The 22,745-nt window shown below is 37.0% G+C and overlaps 1 protein-coding gene across 1 annotated transcript in view; it reads right to left on the reverse strand.

The window, feature by feature from the left end:
* Positions 1 to 3,394: 3,394 nt before the first annotated feature.
* RPRD1A (regulation of nuclear pre-mRNA domain containing 1A) overlaps positions 3,395 to 22,745 on the reverse strand; it is a 56,466-nt gene continuing 37,115 nt past the window's right edge. Inside the window, exon 7 of the mRNA XM_045849997.1 lies at positions 3,395 to 6,905. Coding sequence (XP_045705953.1) covers positions 6,756 to 6,905 — 150 coding nt within the window. The 3' untranslated portion in view covers positions 3,395 to 6,755. The remainder of the gene's footprint in view (positions 6,906 to 22,745) is intronic.

The raw sequence follows: 22,745 nt of genomic DNA on the forward strand, positions 1-22,745 counted from the left end.
ACTCTTTCTGCTCTTCTGTTCACTTAGCCAGTCATAGTTAGCCCCTTGTAGTTCTCAGAACATGCCATCTTCTTGCCAGCTTTAGGTCTTTCCACCTGTTTTGGCAAATGCTGTCTACTCCAACCCCACTGCAATATGAAGGCCACTCTTCGATTACAGTGCTAGTGACTGTAGGTGACTGTTTCTGACCGTGTCCCTAACTGCTTATGAGCTGTCTGCATGTCTGGGTGATCTCAGTTATGCCCCCAGCACCTAGTTTAAGCTCTGTAAATTCCAATTCCTTAGCCTATTAGAGTTCACACTAGTTAGTTTTAGAACTAACATCCTTTCCAGCCACATGATAGAGACCTAAATAAGTAGTAGTAAAAGTAGGAACCTCTATGTGGGAGCTATTTACATTACCTCAATTCAAAGGAAGGGCACACCATGTGTCTTGACTTTATTTTCTGTTGGGCAGACGGATCTTTGGGCATCTCTAAATGAATATTAAAATTATACTGTGGACATAAAACTCTTTGAAGAAAACAGGACTAAATCTTTAAAACCCCGGATAAAGCAAAGGTTTCTTTAATGTAATACCAAAAGCACAGGCAACAAAAGAAAAACTAGATAAACTGGACTTCGTAATTAAAAACTTGCATGTTTCAAATGGGGATACCATCAAAAAAGTGAAAATAACTCACAGGGAGAAAATATTTGTAAATCATGTATCTGTTAAGGAGCCATATCCAGAATTATAAACAACTCTTAAAATTCAACAATTAAAAGATAACATGGACAAAAAATCTGAGCAGACAATTCTCTAGAAACTCTGCCACTTTTAAACAACAATTAGCAGTAATGCCAGAAATAGGATGTTGGGGATACTATTACTGAAGGATAGAAATGGTATTGCTATACTAGACCATTCCAGAGGCAGAGCTGGAGAAGATAAATCCTTAAAAATGCTTAATTCCCATATCTAAAATTTAACTCAAATATTACCAAATTAGTTGAATATTTTAACACTTCAAGGAAGAAATACTATAGTATATCTTCTTTAATAATTTGATTATACAGTTGTTCCTTTAATTAAAATTCTTAATTCTGACTAAGAATTACTTGTATCTGAGTCCATTTCCTTATATGTAAAATAAAGATGCTGTGAGGACTCAATAAAATGGTACATTGAAAAACACCTAGACGAGTGGATGGCATATTCAAAGTGTTCAAGCAGTACATGCTATTATCATAACTGATTTTAAAATCTATAGAAATATGAGTATCAACACCAGTAATAAAACCATGAGATGAATAACAAAATCCAGCACTACTCTGGTGCTCGTCCTTTGTGCCTCACTAATGAGGCAGGCCACTTGTTTTGAGGTACTTGTACAAATGTATTTGTTGTGGTCACATTGACAAAGACTCTCTTGACCAGACTTTAGACAGGCTTCCCTGAGCCCTCTTTTGTCATTGCTGCCTCCCTAACCCAGTTTCAGCAAGAACCCTACTAAGCCAGCTTAGTGAGAGTTCCCCCACCCTTTACACATGACCACCTTCAGCAACAATCACGTGAAGTCAGTTTAGCAAGAATCCCCGTCCTTGACGTCCGGGCATCAGGACCTGATAGTGCTACAGGGTCTTTGTAATTCTACATCCATGGACCCTGGGATGTAGACCCTCACTCTGCTCCTTGGCTATAAACCCCAAGATGTCTGACATATTCGGAGTTAGGCCCCACCTTTCTTCCCTATTGGGATAGTCTTGCTACCTATCACAAAAGTCTGAATAAAGTCTTCCATACATTTTTAACAAGTGTTAGAATAATTTATCTTCAACAATATTGACAATTTAATATATCTTCACTCTAGTTTTAACTTCATGTTCAAGACAGTTTGATTTTCTAACAAGTGATAGACTTTGATGACTGCTTTCTTGAGGAGGCGTGTAGGTACTGGAAATTATGGGGAGTTTGATCTATGAATTCACTTCATGAAATGCATAAAATCCAAGTGGTTCAATTTCCAAAGTTATGTAGGAGGGTCCTCCCAGCCTTAGTTGGGTCTCTCTGTAATGGTTTAATCCATAGTTGTAAGTACAAGATTTATATACATAAGTTTCTCTGGAGTAATTCCACATATTTTTTACTTTCCTCAAGGATGGACACTAGCAGAAGTTTGAAATCAACATAGTTTTATAAATTTGGCATACCAAAAGGTTGGTTATAAATCTTGGGTACAGTTATTTATTGTCATTAAAGTTAACAAAATAAAATGCAATGGTACAAATGTTTAAAATATAGTTTTTATATATTCAGTTCAGTCTTAAGTCCTTTTAACCTTGTATTGACATAAAATCTTTTATTTCTTTTCAGCCTATCAGTTTTTCAGACATTTTCTTACTAACTTTAATATGCAGTTACACACACATATACATTAAATATACATATAATTTATAATATTCAAAGTATATCTTCGAATCCTTATCTTTTAAATATATAAACTCTACAGAGAAATCATTAGATCATAGTCATTTCAGATTAGTTGTTTCATCATTTCATTCTGAACTTAGGGAAAGATCACACAAGCTTATGTGAAGATTGGGTAATGGAGCTAAGTATCCATGTTTTGGGTTTTTGTTTCAATATTTTAAAATTACATTTACAGGGTATAGAGCTAAGTAATCCACCCATCCAGGAATGGAGAACCAGAGCAAAGGCCAGCAGACTGAATCTCCCAGAATTTCTAGATGGTAAGAATCAGAAAGTTCTGATTCAGTTGGTATGTGCCCTTCTGCAAATGTCCCAAGTGAGTCTTAACCAGGGAGTTTGGCAAACACTGCCAGAGATTCCCAGATTTCCAGTATTCCCCAATTCTGCTTTAAATTCAAGATCTGGTGAGAGGGCTTGTTCTCCAAAGGAGTTTGAGATACTAGGCGAACTGTTCACGCAAAAGCACTTAAGCACTATTGAGTAAGTCACAAAAGCTTTCATCTTGTTCTCTGTCCCTAAGAAACCTGCTATATATAATGAACTGCAAAGCCCATACTTTATTAGCTTGTCACCTGGAATTGCCTGAAATTTTAAATTATGAAGCAAGTCACGGACTTCAAAAGTTGGTCTACAGCAGGTTGTCAAAATGTGGTCCCTAAACCCCGTGACATCAGCATCAAATTGTTAGAACTGTAAACTATCAGGCCTTACCCCAAAGCTCTGAGGGTGGGGCCCAGCCGTCTGTCGTTTAATAAGCTCTCCAGGTGATCCAAGGTTCCCTCAAGTTCGGGAACCACTGGCCAAGCAAAAGGAATCTCCTTCAGCCATTTCTCCACCATAATATCGCTGAATACTTCCAATACTTTCCTCCCTTCCCCATCCCATATCCAATTAATCAGATTCACCAAAATAATCTACACATTTCAAAAAGAACATAAAACTTTATTAAGAACATCTTATATTGTCATCAGATACAGCCAAACAAACAGGGGTAAAGAAACAGGGAAACTTCATCTTCCCATGTGCTATTGCCACCTCAGAACAGACTCATGAGTGGATGGCTGGAATTACAGAGGGCAACAAATGCTCTGTACAAATAAATTCAGTAGGTAACTCAATGCTCCCTTTCTACACAGAGAACTGGGTTTATACTAAAAAAAAAAAAGCTTTCATATAGTGCAACAGCTATGAAACAAGAGTATACCTTTAGGAGCTATTTCTTAATAGAATACAAAGCAGTTTAGTAGCTTATGTTATTTCATATAATATCAATTTCTACAATGGAAATTTCAGAAAGGACATCCTAACTTTCCCAATTAATTTGTATTTGAGTTTTTCATTCTAAAGATTTCTTAGAACCAGTTCAATAATAACAGATGAGTTGCTCATCTACAGTGACAGAACTGACAACCTAGTTTTGTTCTTTTAATTTTGCAAACCAAGATGACTGGGTCATCCAGCTTTTGCTGATTCTGAAGGAGTTCTTACAGAAAAACCCTGATTCAGAGTGCATGTGAGTAAAGGTACCAAAGTAGCTGTGTCTGGGCTGGTTTTCCTAGAGGGGAGGTTGGCTGCTGAGCACAGCTGATTTTCTCAGACTCCCAGGTTCCCCCATGTGGTTCTTTTACTTACTGTAGTGATGGAAGGAGCAGAGGGAATGCCAGGGAATCTGTTCAAACTGCCACTCCAGACAGCTCTCTGCACTGTTTGTGGAGAAAAGAGTGATGGTGTCCATTCAAGCCACAGTACCCTTACTGCAGGTGTTGCGATATACTTTTCTTTTGAGGGGCCAGGCCAAACTGCACTCAGAGATGCATGGTTTGCCTCACATGCACAGTGGAGAAAATGCTCATGATTTAGAATTTGGTATTACAATACCCACACCTAACCCCATTTCTTGAGAAGTACTCTACCTTTTAGAGAAGAAGACTATTTACTGCTAAGGCTTACCATGTTAAGTATCCTAGGGCTGAAAATGTAACTTCTAAATCACACCGTGTATCATTTGTGTTCACAGTTAGCAAATTAACCAACAACCAAAGGTTTGAGGAGGATTGGTCAAGGGGTGGGGTTAGGGGTAGGATTCAGGTTGAGTACTATCACTTCTCACAAACTGCATCAAGCTCTTTAAAAAAATAATGCATTTTTATAATAAATATTTAGAGCTGATACTGGCATTAAAATCAGTATCTAAGTCAGAAGTCTGTCTTAAATGGTGAAAATATTTCAACAGACTTCTAATAGAGTTCAAATCCTCCCAGGAGTCCAGTTTATAAATTAGTTTTAAATGGAAAAAAATAGTTTGAATGAATAAATCACCATTTTAGCATATCATAAATAGGTCAAGATGTTGAAAATAAATTAATATACAAGTTTTTGCTTTCACTTTAACAAAAAAAATTACATGATATACTTTAACAGGTATAACAAGGTTTTTATAATTGTGCACTTGTTACACACACCCGCCAAGCTGAATCTTTTTCTTAGATATCCTACACCAATGGACAGAGGTTTACTAGACACACTCCCCAATGTGGTAGTCTGGCTGCTGCACACCATTTCCTCAGGTAGAGTGCTGTTAGAACATTACCAATGCTGGTCAGGATCTACTGTTAACTACTATTAATAATGTGTCACCTAGTCTGTGTCCACATGAACTACATTCATGGTTAAGTGCATCAGCTTCCCAGGTGAGCTTCCTGTGGCAGTGTGCAGAGGGAACCTAACCACAATTCTCTGTGAGGAAATGTGCCCCAACTCCTGAAAGATGACTAAAAAACTTTGGACTATAAGCCGTATATGAATGGGAACCATTTATATGTGTCTGTTTTGGGGAGAGGTCACATTGTTAAAAAGCACTGTTTCCAGAACTATTGGCTATTAAAAATAAATATTTGCATTCTCCTTCACATATAAATTCATTTTAACTATAATCTCAAATACTGAGGAAGAAAGAGTGAAGCCATTCAGACTAGTGAAACATAACTGGCTTGTGGGATTTAAAGATGTTTTATTGACTATCTAATTTGAATCTGCTTACAATGAAAAGAAAAATGTCTAATATGTAAAGTAATGAATTAAAAAATGTTTATCCTAAGTCATCACTGAGTTCAAATCCATAACTTAACAATATGATTTAAGAAGAAAGCAGGAGAGCATGCAACCGCTCTAACACACAGGGTTAAAAAAGGTAAAAGTACATTGTTTTGGTAATTCTAAATGTACAAATAAGAGTATTTACCAGATCTACCCTGTAGTGCAGCACTGCTTAATCTCCAAATATACAGTCATTCCAAACCTTAAGGAAACATTACAAATGTTCCAGGCTACTTTACTGAACATTAATGAATGTTGTGTCTTGAGATGTTAGAGCTAAAAATATCATAGTTTTTAAAGTTAAAGGCTATGGGAATAATAAAAGTATCATCATTTTGTTTCTCTTAATCCCATAGATGGCTTAATGTTAAAGGGGTCACTTATGTTAAAAGGAGACTGATCTGACAGACAAATCAGTTCCAGAATGAAAGTTGTCTTCTTGGTGGAATGTCAAAATTCATAACATTTCCCAAGTATTCATATTAATCTAATCAACTGTTTTTAACAGTTTAATCAAGGGGGTCCCTATTTAACACTCCACTTGTTCTACTCTGGCAGTTGGAAGGGACCCCTATCGTGCTATTGTGGCAACATTCTCTAAGCTCTGATCTGACTCTAAAAATGACATCCATGTTTAGTGTTAAATTACTGGCCTCTAAGGAATAAGGAATCAAAGGTATTGAGAGGCACAGAACTGATATTTTGGTCAGGGAGAAGGGTGAAGATTAAGTTGAAACATTTAATCTCTTCTACAATCAAGTCCTAACTATACCATAATCAAGTCTCAACCAATTCCTGATTAGCTCTTACCCTTTAGAAATTATATACTATACAGTGATTACTGATGAAAATAAAGAAAAGCATTTGAAAATACATGAAGAAATAGAAACATGGAATTTCTCACAAGGCCCTGGATCAAAAAAATTTACAAAAGATCTTTTGAAAATAATCACTATTTGTGAGCTTATTAATACACAGAGATCATCACTTTGTTTAAACCAAGTCATGTTAACTTACCAATAAAATAGTAAACAAACCAACATTTTAAACAATTTTATAAATTACTTGTCGTTTTTGTTGTTGTTAGTGTCACTCTCAACAATATACAAAAATAACACTACAGGACTATCCACCTAACCTGTCTCCATCTCCTGCAAAGTCCTGGGCCATAGAAAGAGACTGGTCATCAATCTTCACTGTAGATGTCCCCTGCAAAGGGCAGGTGCATGTGGCTGCCAGTGACATTGGGCAATCGAGATAAGTCTGGCAGGCTCTGGATCCGGGACCTGAGTTCTTTGCGCACCAGGGAAACTCTGGCTAACTTGCACTTGTATTCCTGTAATACCAAATAATTTTCATTAGAATTCTGGCAGTTCAGAGAAGCGCTGTTTAGCTAATGCTCTGCCTAAATTCCAGTTCTACATTCAGTTAATGCTGAATAAGAACAGATGATTACATTATGAGTTTTAGGATCAAAAGAGGAACTTTGGAAATAGGCAACTTTGTAAACCCTATTATTATGAAAAACCACAATCATAAGCTGTTGTTTCATATGCATAATATTCTTAACCTCGGCATATTGAGATTTTCCAGTGCCCCTCAGCTTAGATAAAACAAATTACATATTTATTTTCACAAACCTCAACGGAAAATTAACATTGTTTTTGATTTTGAATGTTGGCAACAAACCACAGGAGTATTATCAGTACCTCTGAATTTGTAATAGACACCAGTTGCTTCAAAATTACATTACAGTGTTTTACAGCTATCTTGAAATACTGTTTATGTTTATCACTGCTTTGAAATTATGGTCATTATTAAACCAACCATTCAATGTTACTTAATGTGTCAACATAGAAGCATGTATTATTGTACAAATTTGCCTTACAAGCAATGGCCCATTCCCTGTAGTGGGAGTATCTATAGCACAACTGCTCTAAGGGAACAAGGGAATGAAGGGTTCTGGTGCATACAGAACTGGGCACTGGCAGGCAAAGTTGACAAACAGCTGGATAACTCAAGGATAACTTTGGGCACATAAGGGAGGTATGAATTCCTGCCATGTCTTACACATAGCTGCATTTCTCATCTATCATGATGTTCAATGAAGTATAAATCAGATAGTTTAATAGGGATCTATAATCTTAAGACATGGTTTTCCTCTTCTCTTTTCCCCTTCACCAGTGGCACACACTGGAACACCGGGTAGGTTCCAGCATAGTAGCTCCCAGTGGCATACAAAAGATAAGCACCAGGGTGTTTCACATTATGGATGCAGGCTTCTCAGTTGGACCTCATTATACATATCCACATCTAGCACCTTTCTTCCTCAGAAGACACATCTCCATCTATCTCACTGTTCTTAGCTGAGTCATTTTTGAATAAGCACTCTGGAGTCAGCACAAAACACAGATGATATTCAAATGTGCTAAAAGCAATTATTCTCTGCCTTCTCTTGAGGCCAAGTGTTTTGAGAAATGTCATATATGTCTTTTGTGGTCATTACTGCCCACCCTAATTTCTAGCATCCAGATAAGCTGTTCTTCAATTCAGATTTCTAACAATCCTTCAATTAAAATGATGTGGCAATTAAAAGTCTTCAAGCAATTGGTATACACTATACACACATGAAAAAATGGTAAACATAAATGAAATTTGCCATTTATGAAATCTCATATTCTAGGCATTAAAATATGACCTAATTTCATACTCTCAATAATTCTATGAGAAGAGAGATTGTCCTTCATAAGCCTATGAAGTCATACTTTCCCAAATTAGGATCAAAAGTAGCAGTAAAAAGCTTTCTACTACTTTCATCTTAAAGACAGATTTAAATAGCTGGTAAACTGCTTCATGTTAGCCTGAAGACGAAACTGAATGAAACCTGGTAACTACCTGATGGTACGATTCAAGTCATTGTCCTAAAAATTTTAAATTGCATGACTAGTGGAAATGTAAAAAGGTCTAACCAAGGTGGGGAACAGTTAGGTAGTTCCTCAAAAAGTCATACAGGATTCTAAATGACCAATAATTCTTTCAGGAATATACAAAGGAGAACCAAAACTGTGTGTCCACACAAAAATTCATACATGAATGTTCGTAGCAATGTAATTGATAAGCACCAAAATGTAGGAAAAAATCCAAATATCCACCAACTGATGAGAGAAACAAAATGTGGTATATTCCCACCATGTAGTAGTATTTGGCCATAAAAAGAAATGAAGTACTGATATGCTGCAACAAGGAAGACCCCTGAAAACATTATACCGAACGAAATAAGCCAAATAAACCATATATACTGTGTGGTTCCATTTATATCAAATGTCCAGAATAGAAAAATTTATAGAAACAGAAATGAGACTTGGGGCTTGAGGTAGGGTGGTGTAGAAATAGGTAAGAGGTTTCCTTTAGGGTAGACAAAAATGTTCTGAAATTACTAGATTGTAGTGATGGTTGCCAAAATCCTGTGAATACACTAAAGAAAAAATGTCTACTTTAAGTGGGCAAGTTACATGGTAAGTGAATTACACCTCAATAAAACTGTTAAAAGGGGTGGGGGGAAGGCTTTGTGAGTTAGTCTGAGAACTGAAGGACCACACATAGTATTTTTTATAATGGGAAAATAGATTCCAAGTTCTGCTACTTTAGTAAGAAATTCACTTTAAAAATAAGACTCACACAGATAAAGGATAAAGTGAGCTGGTCTTTGCAGATGCTGTAAATACCAAGCTCAAACAATACTCTCCACCCAACCCTAAGCAGGTTTTCTGGAAAGACCAGTTTGACATCTGTTAATGCAAGTATTACAGTTCCAGTGATGAACATATGTGATGGGCAAGAGGGTCAAAAGCAATTCCAAAGAAAATAGTTTATAGCTGTTTTCCATGTGTCACCTGCATGTAACATAGCACCTCTTTTTTCACATACCAACATTTTAGATATCAGTTTGAGTCTTCTGACATGAAATTCTAGCTTTTACTGTGTATTTTTTACACTTTTAAAATATAGCATCCTTTGTTGATACTGAACTCGAGGGTCTCCACTGACTTCATACATCAGTCAGCAAACATGTGAGCATTGATTATAGTATGTACCAGTCACTGTGCTGGAAATACAAAGATGAATCATAGTCCTCACACAAAATATACAATTGAATGGCCAAGCAAATTAATTATAAGTATGCTGTGTTCCATCAGAGGCAAAAAGTGCTTTCTATGACATACAAAAATTGGAGGGTGGGGTTCAGGGAAAGGTTTCACAGGTGAGAAGAGGGGAGAACACAACAGGCCAATGCAACAGCAAGATAAAATGGCAGAGAGAACAGCGCGTGTATGGCAACTCGCTACCACCATAGTGCACAGTGCAAAGTAAATTTTCTTACCAAATATGGTCACATTGAAGTTGTGAGAGGACTAATGTGGATCTAATATAGAATATACCCGAGGAAGAAACCCAGCTAGTTTACTTCAACTAAGAAATGAGTATAGCCCAAAGTGAGAGAGGAGTAATAGAGCACTTCATAAACTATACTGTATACACTAATACCTTCATTCAAAAGACAGAAAATGTATAGCAAGAAGAATCAGTAGGATTTGGTTGTGGTTATGCGAAGAAGGTTCAGGCTCAATGAATGACTGAATGGAGGTACTATTAACTGGGATAGCAAAGATGGGAGAAACTCCTTTGGAAACAGTGGCTTCCAGCATGGAAACTGAGTTATCCCTGGGACTTTCAGGCGCTTGGAAATGTGGTTCTAGCATTCTGGAGTGGAAATAAAAGCATGGGATTTATCACGAGCAGACTATCTAAAACCCTGATGTGTATGAGCCAATTAGATTTATGAGTGCGCATATATGGCAGTGTTTCTCCTTCATTTTCAACCATCTTGCCTTCTCCTTACCCCACTTTTCTGTACATCCCCCATCAGCCACGATTTTGTCAAACTTTGTTTTCTGTAGTTTCAGAAGAAATATATTTGGTTGTTTGATCATGTTTATTACAGTTGGTTTTTTTAATTAACTTGTAAATAAAAGGGAAATGTATTTTTAAAAAATGCATTTGCATCAAACGTGATTTTCTCAGTTACCACGATAGCACACCACATCCTTGACTCCAATGTGCACAAGAGGATGGTGAGTTCCCTCCCTCCCTCCCAGATGGGAATCACACAGGAAGGAAGACAAGTAGGCTAAGGGCAGAATGCAGAAATGTTCCCAGTGTTAAGAAACACTGAAAAAAAAATAGGAAAAAGTAGTGAGTATATATTTGGAACATTTGAACATTTTTTCCTTTGGAAAATACTAGCTTTCTCAACAGATACTTTGGGTGTTGTGACTATAATCCAATCAGTTGAGAACAATCCTGTTTACATCCATTACCTGAATAACTCAGTTGTTATCCTCAAATACTTGTAAGAGAATTAGATAAAAGACTGATTATAATTTGATATTTGAAAGTTTCACTTAAAGCATTTCATATTTGAAAATTTCATGGATTTCCATGCCTTACATGTGAACTGCACATGGCAACTTATTTCCAGAGTATGAAAAGGGGACAAAAGACAAACTGTACAATAGAGAAGCTGACAAACACTACCCCAGCCAGCCGATCAAGGGCACATCTTCACTGGTAAGTCATGCTGATAGAATGTACCCTTAACAAAATATGATGAAAATGGCATTTTCCCTCTGGGATTCCTTCCCAAAACACGTTAACTCCAGTCAGTGAGAAAAATGTCAAACAAATCTTAATTGCAGGACATGCTACAAAATCCCTGAGACATATTCCCATAATTATCAAGATCATAAAACACATGGAAAATATGAAGTGCCACAGCCAAGAAGAGTCTGAGGCAGCACGACAAATAAATGTAATGTGATATTCTACATGGAATTGTGGAACAATCAAAATTCACATTTCCACTTTTATGGTGCAGTCTTTAAATTGCTTTCATTTTTTTGTGTGGCCTTTAACCCTCACTCCTTTAGCATACAATGTCCAGTTACTAATCACATGGACTCAGGCTCATAAAGGTCAGCTAGGCTGGTGTTTCCCAAATTGGGTGGCACATGAAACACAATCCACAGGCCATAAATCAGAGGTTCTTGGCTGTTTGGGGGCAAAAATAAGTTTCTTTGCTACACCCCTGCTCCAATCCTCAATGTGCTTATATCTAAAGGGAAGCTGCAAGAGTGGAATCTAGGTTGCAACATTCCTTAAAAATCACTGAAATACACACTACCATCTCCGAGAGCTAATAGTTTATGTAGGGAATAGTTAGGCAAACATTAGTCCTTATATTCTTGTTCTTGAACCTCTTCTCAACTACCTCCAACAATAGCATACTCAGTATTTTATTCTTCACTTGGGCATGACTGGACATGTACAATTCTAGGTTGGTGGTTTTCCTTCAACATTTCTTGCCCTACTATTCTTGCTCACATCACATGGTCCTGCTGGTAAGTCCTTTGTAATTTTTATCCTATAGGTAAGATGTTTTTTTCCCTCTGGCTTCCTTCAGGGTTTTCCTTTTGTTTTTGGTTTTCCGCACTTTGAATATGCCTTAGAGTAGACTGAAGATGTTTTGGCATCCTGCCTAGTGTTTGTTCTGAATTTCTCAATTGGTGATTTGATGTTGTCATTAATTTTGGAAATGCTTGGCCATTGTTATTCCAAGTATTTCTTGTTTCATTTGTTCTCCTGGTATTCCAAGTACCTGTGTGCTACACCTTTCCAAATTGTCCCACATTTCTTCAATGCTCTAGAGGGTTTTTTTTTGTTTTGTTTTTTTTTTTTGCATTTCAGTTTGGGAAGTTTCCACTGACCTATCATCAAGCTCACTGAGATTTTCCTCAGCAGTGTCCAGTCTATTAAGGTGACCATCAAAGGTACTCTTCATTTGTTGTTTTTCAATTTTTAGCATTTGATTGTCTGGTTTTGCATGGTTTCTACTTTTACATTAGAGTTAACATACTCATCAGTTATTTTAGATTCTGGTCTGATAATTCCAAACTTTGTGTCACATGAGTCTTTTTCACATAAAAAATATCTGCAGACTGTTTCTTGCTTTTCAGTATGCACTGTAATTTTCTCAAAAGCTGAAAAGGATTGTCAGGTAATAGGAGCCGAGGTAAATAGGTCCTGTGAGGTTAATCTGTGAGGAGTTGGGCTGTGTTTAAGCTTTGTTGTAGATACAGATGTCAAGAGGCTGAAACTCATTACCTTCTTAAATAGTCCTTTCACATTACGCAGTTCTAACTGGCAGAACAGTCTTGCCACATGTAATACATCCACTGTTCCTTCTGCCCTTATGTAACCCAACCTCCACTTCTGATAGCTTTCAAAGAATCTGAAGACAGAGAGCACGTAACTCATGACTATCCCCAAGTCTCATCTCTAATATCCCCATTTCCTTTAACTGTTCTTCAAGACATTGTTTCTACTCCTTTTGCTGTCCTGGTCCTTGCCACTGGATACACTGTGGTTAGGTTGATTCCTTTTACTAATGTGGAATTCAGAGTTGAATACGGAAATCCAGCTGTGGTTTAACCAGCATTCAATGAACACCTAGAATAGCTTAACAATATTTATAGCAGCTATGTCACCATGCTAAAAGCTAAATGACCAATGCTTTCTCCCAGAAAGTGATGCCAAGTGAGTCCCTGACCACACTGATGCAGTTAGGTGAATCTAAATGTAGTAACTGACAGTGGGAAGTTTTTAAGCAAAGAAAGAAGACAACACTGGTCCAATTCTATTTACACTAGTTATGAACCAACAGGTCAATCTGTGAGCCATGGTATCAGACAGTCCTAGTTCAACTGAAGTCATAAGCAAACGTGTGCATTGTGTGCTCCTCAAAGCTGTTGCAACTCAAAGGTTAAGAATGCCCATGGTCACTCTGACTGGTATGGTTCAGTGGCTTGAGCGCCAGCTTGCGAACCAAAGTCGCTGGTTTGATCCCCAGTCAGAACACCTGCCTGGGGTGCAGGCCAGGTCCCCAGAAGGGGGTGCAGGAGAGGCAGCCACACGTTGACGTTTCTCTCCTTCTCCTTCCCTTCCTCTAAAAATAAAACAAAAAAAAAATGCCCATGGTCTTCTCGTATTCAATAATCTTTCTAATGCTTCATGAACACACATACACATTTTAAAATCAAACATTTAGCTATACATATTCCCAAGTCAAAAGGTAACTAAAATCTCATTAGGAATTAGAATATAAAACATATTGTTGTAGTGTGTGTCTAGCATCTAATAATTTATCAAAATTTATCAACTTTACTGAAGTTCCCTACTTAGTATTTGCTCATTTTATTGTATTATTGTCAAATTATCTCCATTTTAAATTGTATCAAGTTCATTAATACTAAAAAATGCCCAATTTACTTTATATTGGCATAAGATGACTGGTTCTTACAAAGATCCCTAAAATAAAACAGGCTTTGCTTTGAAGCAGTGACTTTCTCCATAACCTCATTTAAATAAAACCAGATCTGAGAAATGCTTTACAAAGAACACTTGCTTTAGGAAGTTAAGCCTGACAGATGACATAAAGCTCTCCTTAAAATTTTGATTGGTTTAACTACATAATAGGTTCACATTTTGCTTGAACAAACCTGGTGTGTGTAGATATAAAAAGACAATTTGTAGCTCTGACACAAATCTTACTTCAAAAGTGATGAGCAGATAAATCAATTACATGGTGTTGTTACCAATAATATTCTCCCCTCCAATAAATTAAAATGTCATCCTGAGGGAACTGGACTGGAGGCATAAGAACCTTTATTAAATAATGTCCAATATTCTTGACAGTAAACATCCTCCACTAATTTGTCACATTTACTTACTTCCTTCAATAGGTCCAATAAGTAAATGAAGGAAACAAAAGACACAACAAACACTGGCTAGCTACAATGTTAAAGAACGTTTTTTAAAATGATAAAAATTGAAAGTATAGAACTATATAAAACAAAACAGAGTGGAACAAAATGATTAATGCAAACTTGTGAGTGGTCTTTTGTTTTGCTTTTTCAGTTACCCATTATAAACATGCATTGTTTTTATGTATGTAGAGTTTGGGAGGGAAAGGCAAGGAAAATTTTAAACTCTGCATATTGCTTTTATAAGCTGAATTTAACTAAAGTACTTAGAAGTGATCAGTTTTTCCCAACTAGAATAGGGAAAAAGTTAATTTTAGAGCTTATACAGATATAAATTAGGTTTAATACCTACATTTGGAAGATGAAAAAATGGGCCTGGTTCTACACAATTTCTTCAAGTTCTCACAATAAGTTCTAGAACCTAATTCCCAGTTCATTATTCCAATCCATATTCCACACTCACACACTAGCCAAGATAGACATCCAAGTAGGATCTGGATATGTACATCTGGTATGGCTATAACAGTTTTTAAACACTTGTAATAACTATTCAAAATGTTTTTAACGCATAACTTCTTGTTTAAAGACTGAAAAAAATATATCAAAATGTTATCAGGGAGCTGAGTGATTTTAACTTTTTTCAAATTTCCTTTCAATCTATTAATATTTCCATGCCTGTTTTCATTCATAAAAGACTGTATCCACCTCACAGAGTGGCAAATAAAAATTAGTCCTTAGAGCACTACCGTGGCACAGAGTAAACACTAAGTACTAGTTAGTACTTTATGACATAAATTTTAAATTCGCTCTCCTATGAAGTTTAAGTGCAATAGCCAGGTTTCAGAATAGGTATAATGACAGTGGTAATTTATCATCCATATAATGTATGGAAATATTTCCTGTATGTAGTATTGGGAGATTTTATCCAAGAGACTGAAGAATTCTGAAAATCTAGAAACTCAGAAGCTACTAGAGGTTCCAAAAGCAGTTTCTTGATGAACAGTTTTCTTGTTTTGTTTTTTCACTTTCACTACACAAGCTCAAGTAAGGGGTATGGAACTCAATGATGAGTCAGAAAGAGGCAATAAAATGGGATTGCTATAGAATAAAATCGGGTAGGAGAGCCCAAGCTGACACCCTAGAATTCAAGACACCTTACTAGGCCTAGGAATCCAGATACTCTGTTCCTCCCTGAGGATAAATTCTCAAGACAGGTCTAGGTAGATAGGTTGTTGAGAAAAAGAAGTCATCTGACATATCTACCGTATTTTTCGGACCATAAGACACACCTACACCTAGGTTTTAGAGGAAAATAGGAAAACAAAATGTGAAGCAAAAAAATGTGGTAATATATTTAATAACATTAATAACAATATTTCACCAACATAAATGTAAACAGAACTCAACAGCAGCATTAACCACCATTATTCCCCCCAAATTGGGGGAGGGGTTGCATCTTATAGTCCGAAAAATATGGTAGTGCCAGCTGCTGGATGGGGACACAATGGTCAGGCATGGAGAGAGCTATTCTTCTTTCCTTTTCCCAGTTTCCCTTCTGTCCATTTCCCCTCCTTTACTTTTTGTCCCCTTGGTTACATCCTGTCCTGTGGTCAAAGGAAACTCTTAACATTCTCATTTACAACTGTACTGTGAAATTTTCAGTTCTGCATTATCTACAGGATATCTCCAACTACCACACAAAGTTCGTCTTGTATGAAATGTATATACATTGTACACCAATGTACCTAATATACACTATATATATTACACTATCTACAGATAATCCTAAACAGCTTTTTTTTTTACACCAAATTCAGGCTGTCACATACTAGTTAGCAAACAGGTCAAAGATACCCCGTGATGATACTACAGTGAGCATTTCAGTTTTGTACAGCAGTTTGTGCTGATATTTGTGGTAAGTAAGAAGGACAGAAATCAGACATGTTAAGGGTGGCAAGTGTTTAGGTTCATATACTCCCTAGACTTCAAGTGGTAGACTGTATGTTCCCTACCAAAGAAAAATGAAAACAGACTGTGGCTATAACTCTAAACTGGATGGGATTCAGCATAAAAAAACTCCAGTATTCCAAATGCAAAAAATTTTTCAGCAACCCAAACACAAGGGTATTGTTTCTGTTCATTTCATGAAACACACACACACACACACACACGATTTTGTTACAGATCTTTTGCTTGACAGACTGAGTTGACAGGGCTGCTACCAAAATTAGCATTCCAACCTCCAGTTCAATTCACTAAAAACTCCATTCTCATTGTGAAGCTCAGTACCTCCTACTAAACATTATTCCTATTTATCCAAGAGAAGGGTGTTATTTTAAAATTACATTGGTTATAGTTAATAATTATGTCACCCTGGCTGGTGTGGCTCAGTGGACTGAGTGCTGGCCTACGAACCAAGGGGTTGCCAGTTCGATTCCTAGTCAGGGAACATGCCTGGGCTGCAAGCCAGGTCCCCAGTGGGGGATGCGCAAGGCAACCACACATTGATGTTTCTCTCCCTCTTTCTCCCCCCTTTCCATCTGAAAATAAAATTTATAAAAAAATAATTATGTCCTAATTTTACATCTCAAATAACACAGAAGAGCTTAAAAATCATCAATAACTATAGTAAGGAATTTTTAAAATAAAACCTCTCTGGAGAAAAGTTGTTCCATATATGATTTTGTTGCTAAAATTTAGTATAATTTCTTTTCATTGTTTTAGAAATGCATCATGTGCAAAGATGGAACACTGACTTACTATATTGTTTGACCTTTGTCAGCACAGTTTTCCAAAATCTCAAATGTACCTCATTTGCTCTCTTTTTATAGCCATTATAGCTTTGATGACATTGTTTACATTGCTTCCTCGGTTATAGCCTAGAACTCCAGACATTCCTTTGTTCATCAGAGAAGTACAGCCCTCACCTATGTGACTCATTCAGTTGGAGAACCTTCCTGCAAACCAAAAGGTCACCAGTTCTATTGCAGTCAGGACACATACCTAGCTTGCAGGTATCGCCCCCATCCACAGCACGTATGAGAGGCAACCAATAGATGTTTTTCTCCCTCCCTTTCCCTCTCTCTAAAATCAATAAGCATGTCCTCACATGAAGATTAAAAACATTTTTTAAGTATAGGGCTATACAACAGAAACTAATACAAAGTAATAATTGAACATAAACTGTTATTGAAACGAATAAAAGTACAAAGCTTTTCATAATGTGGTACTGAGGACATCGTGGTTTCTCATGAATGCTAATTAGGGGTGAGATCTGCAGGTATTTACGCATTTTTTCAATAGTTTACATCACTTTGCTGTTTTCTTCTATGAAATATTTTCTAAGGGAAAAGTTCCTTCCTCTGAGTGTGCTGTCTTATTAACTTTCTGAAAATGCATGGTGGTCCCAGTGATGTTAACTTCATGTCACTAGTGGCTGACTGTATGTACTACCTTGTGTGGACAGGACCCAACACAGGTCAGACGAGCAATTGGTTTCCAGATACAGATGATCGTCATCACTGCTGGGCCTCACTGGCCTGGAGGGCACACTGCATATTTCCTCTGCTCCCAGCCGCACACAGACAGACTTCCCCTCACTGCTACCTGGCCCATGAGGGAGGAATGCACAGGGGTTGACCCTGTTTCCAGTGCTGTACCCTTAGTCACTGTGTTGTTACAGCCTCCTGCTTCAAGGTGTTCCACTTCTGGGCATTGAGCATTTGAGTAAGTGCCCCCACCTTTCGGAAGGTACATGCCAGGATGGGATTCCTTTCCATTCATTTGTCAGTAATCCATTGTCTAAGAATACAGCTATCTGGGGGGAACCCACAGCACTCTTTCTTATTAGAACAGTTACATACATTTCATATCGTAAATATTTCACTTCCTATATACCTATTGTATTTATATCTATCTTTTAAGCAGTTTTTATCAATTATGAATAGAACTTACTGTGACAGTGGTAATGTCCTATATCTGTACTACACAACTACTGAACATTTGAAATACAGCTGAGAATTTAAATTTTATTCAATTTTAATTAATACATATAGCCAGTGGCTGCCTACTGAACAGTGCAGCTCTGTATCTCCACACTTCACCTCAACCCCTCATGTCTCTTCATTTCATCTCTCCCCATGTCATCTCCTTTTTATCCTAAATGTTATATGTCTTTATATATTGACACAACAAATATGTAACATAATATACACATCCTTATTACATAGATGATACAGATTCTAGGTGTTATTATATTTTAGTATACATTATATTTTCTCTAAGTTCTAAGAGGAGGGAATAACAGCCACTTAGTCTAACATCTTAAAATGGAAGTCAAGGGAAGAGTGTGTAAGACTGAGAAAGCATCTAAGGTCAGAATCTATTCTGCTTTTGTTTTCTCTACAGAATAGAGTGAAAAGTCTAAATCAGGCCAGGAATAATGTGACCACCACACTTGAATGAAATCCAAGTCTCTTAACATAATCCATTACATTCCAAGACCCTGGGGTGAAAGGCAGGAAACACTTTAGACTAACTTGATCCCTGAGACAATTACTTCCAAGAAATCGTGAAGAACTTTGGAAAAGGTGAATACCAACAAATACTGTATCTAATCTTGAAGAGGCAGATTCCACAAATAACAGACAAATGGGCCTGATGCAGAGAAGTCAGAATATCAAAAAAGGATTAACATACTCTTTACAGAACTTAGGGATCCAGGTGCAATCATGGAGATGCTAAGAATATAAACATTTTCTTTGTGAGGGAACTATAGATATTAAAATATTGCAGGCACCTTACACTCTTTTTGGAGTGTTCCTATAAATAAAACAGAATTCACTGGTTAAATGGTGCTAGCTAGAAAACCTTCAAGTCTTTTTTGGGCTGGAACTTCAGAAGTACTCTCTTTTGCCTAATGTCACTGAGGAAGAAGTGGTGAAGCCAGAACTTCCATTCAGGCAATTCAGCTGCAGAACCCCTGGCTCCTCACTACAAAGCCCAACCGTTCCTCTAGTGTTTACTGATCTAAGACCAAAGTCAAGCAGCAAAATTTTCTAACCACAGGTCTGTGTTTCTGGCCTTATCTCTTCAACACATAAAACATATTTTTATCTATAACTTAGAATATATCCTTAAGAAATTTGAAGAAGACACAAAGCCAAGAGAGTCAAAACAAGAAAACAAGTCTTTTTATTTTTTATTTTTGAGAGTACGTTTATTAAAGCTGGGGACAGTGAAAAAAGGAAGGGCTTAGGATACAAGACGCAACAAGAGCCTAGGCAGGGCTGCTTTCGCCACTGAGATGTCAGAGAAAAGGGGGCTCTGGAGACAAGTTCAGGGGGTTAGCCCAGGAAGAGCTGTTGCTATCCATTGCTCCCCTGGTTGCAGGTCTTGTGGGGACCCTTTAGGAGAGCACACTTGAGAAGGAATAAGGGTGATGGTGTGCTCCTGAGAGGGAGACTGCACTAAGAAATGACAACTCTTTAGAAAACCCTACAGGTGGAAATAAGATAATAAGACTCAATTAAGATAACAAAAATAAATATTTTAAAATTATGTTAAGAATCTGATGAACAAATCCAAGAATGACCAGAGTTTAGGGAAAAAACAGGATCGAAGTACTCCCAACATTAACATAAGCCAAAAAAAAAAAAAAAAAAAGCCAATGCTACACTGTCAAAAAGATGTTCTCTGTGGTATGTATTAAATAATAAAAAACACAAAGACTCGTATTTTACTTGTACTTTTCTTACTGAAAGAATCCTTACATCCTTCCTCAGAGCCCACACTTTCATCAAACATATACTTTCAAACATTTACTTGTATAATTCCTAAGCTCATTGATTAGAAAAAATGAAAGTTAGAACTGAAAATGCTTTGAACACTCACTGCCAGCAATATAAAACATAAGCAGCTGAGCAACAAATAAACCCATATTAAGGTTTATAAAAAGTAGAGAGTAGCTAATTAAACATTAAATAGGCTTAAGCACTCCTGTGCACTTCACCAAGCTTTGGAGGCATGACTATCTTATAGTCATTATGGACATTTATCTTGCCAATTCTCCCATAAGCCACTGTAACAAGGCCACCTGTGCCTGCTAGACCCCCAGCAGCATGGGGAAGGTCCATGAACCACAATAACTACAGGGGTACTGAGTGGTGTGGCTGTTGTGGGGGCAAACTAGAGGCGAGGTTCCAATCAGGTCTGATCTGACTCTGCAAGCTCACAAAACTCTAGCACTAACATCTTCTCACTCAGATTCCCTCTCAACTGGCCCTGGAATTGTAGATCTGTGAACTAGCCCAGTATAAAATCTGCAGTAAGTCCTTTTCTTTCAACAAGACCCATAAAAATCTGACAAAACAATCCCTGCTCCCAACATTAGGCAAGCATGCTATTAAAAAAAAAAAGTGCAACATCAACAACAAAAATCCATGGAAAATATTATAGGAAAATAATAGAAATGAGAACAAAATGATGAGAAAAGATGAGTAACACGGAGTAGATGCAGAAAAGTCAATATATATGTAATAAAATGTAAGCAGAAACTATTAAAAAACCCCAAGAAACAAAAATAAAAAGAAACTTAGGTCTTCCCAAAAAAGGGCACAACAAACACCAGGCAAACTTAATGACAGATCAATATCCTAGATATGTACTAAAGTTTTATTAAGTATACAGGAGGAAAAAAAGTACAGTAGATATGCCCAAAAAAAAAATTGTTCATGGGTGAGCAGAAATGAAAGCATTATCAGACATGCAAAGACTTGCACTACTTTTCTTACATTTTACAACCTGTACATCTGTCCTTTTGATATAGTTGACTAGAATAGCTTTTCATGTAATTTCTTAATAAGTGATACATGAATAATGGCAATCAATTAGAAAAATGATTTAACATTCTATAAACAAAACTTGTAAGGAGGAACGGAAGAGAGGAACTCAAAGACACTATTATTTCAAATTATGTATTTTCAATATTAATAGTAGGTTGTGGTTCTAGTCTTCTATTCTGGACTTGGTATTTTCCACATTTCCCCCAGTGTATGAATGTGTATATGTGCACACATATGAATATATATAAGTAGAAAACAAGTTTTGGCAAGGCTGCGGAGAAACTGAAACCCTGTGCATTGTTGGGAATGTAAAATGGTGCAGCCACTGTGGATGGTATGGCACACAATGTGGCAGCTTCTTTAAAACTGGAAATAGAATTACCATATGACCCAGCATGTGAAAAACAAAGTTCTTCCTCTCATATTCTAGTGTCAGGTACAGATGCTAAGAATATAGATGTTAAAATTTTTAAATAGTGTAAGTACCATGAAAGAAAAATAAAAAACAAAGTGACAATGTAATACAGTGGGAGGAAAAGGGGGGCAGGAGAAAGGCTATGCTGACCAAATGAACGGGTCAAAAAGGACTACGCAGAGGTGAAAAGAGAACATAAAACTGAATGAAAAAGGAGCCAGTGAAGATCAGTAGAAAGCATTCCAGTCATTCTGTCAGCCATCTGCAAAGAAAAACCCTGATGTGCAAACATGCTTCATCTGTGTGAAGAGCAAAATGGACGCCTGGGAGATTGCACAAGATGAGGTTCAATGAAGAATTGTGACCTGTAATCCCGTAGACCATACATGGGTACTGAGTTTAAAGGAAGATCCAAATATGTAATGGGAAACACTCAAGGGTTCTGAACAGGGGTAAGACGAGACCTGATTTCTTCTTAAAAGATCAGTCTGGCTGCAGTGATGCAGAAAGTTAAGAGAGGGAACAGGAAGATCAGTTGTTAATATCCAGGCAGTGTACAACCACCACTTAGGGTGGTTTGGCAGACTTATGAAAGACATGTTATACAGCTGACACTTCAACAACATGGGCATTAATGGCACGGACACCTCCTGCAGTCAAAAATTTGCATATAACTTCTGACCCCCACCAAGTCCTGTAAGAACACTCACATGATTCAAATCTGTGTTGTTTGAGAGTCAACTGTAGTTACATTTAATAAAACACAGAAGGGCTTCCATTTATATGACAAACTGAACCTTTGCTTAGCTCCCTCCAAAAATGCCACTAAATTAATAAATCAATTTATAAAACAAAAACCTGCAAAAATGAAGAGGGAACCATGGTAACAAAGATGTCAAGAAACTTGAAAGTGAAGATGGAAAAAACTGAAAGAAGGTATAATGACCAAAAGTAATATAATTCATCCTGAGAAACTTTGGATAGGTGGATAGGTTTATGACTTTGAGGTACCAAAACTCCATGAAATGTAATGGTGTGAG

The sequence above is a fragment of the Phyllostomus hastatus genome, unplaced genomic scaffold (genome assembly GCF_019186645.2).
Source record: "Phyllostomus hastatus isolate PE091 unplaced genomic scaffold, TTU_PhHast_1.1 phas_contig_80, whole genome shotgun sequence".
In the NCBI taxonomy this organism is placed as follows: Eukaryota; Metazoa; Chordata; class Mammalia; order Chiroptera; family Phyllostomidae; genus Phyllostomus; species Phyllostomus hastatus.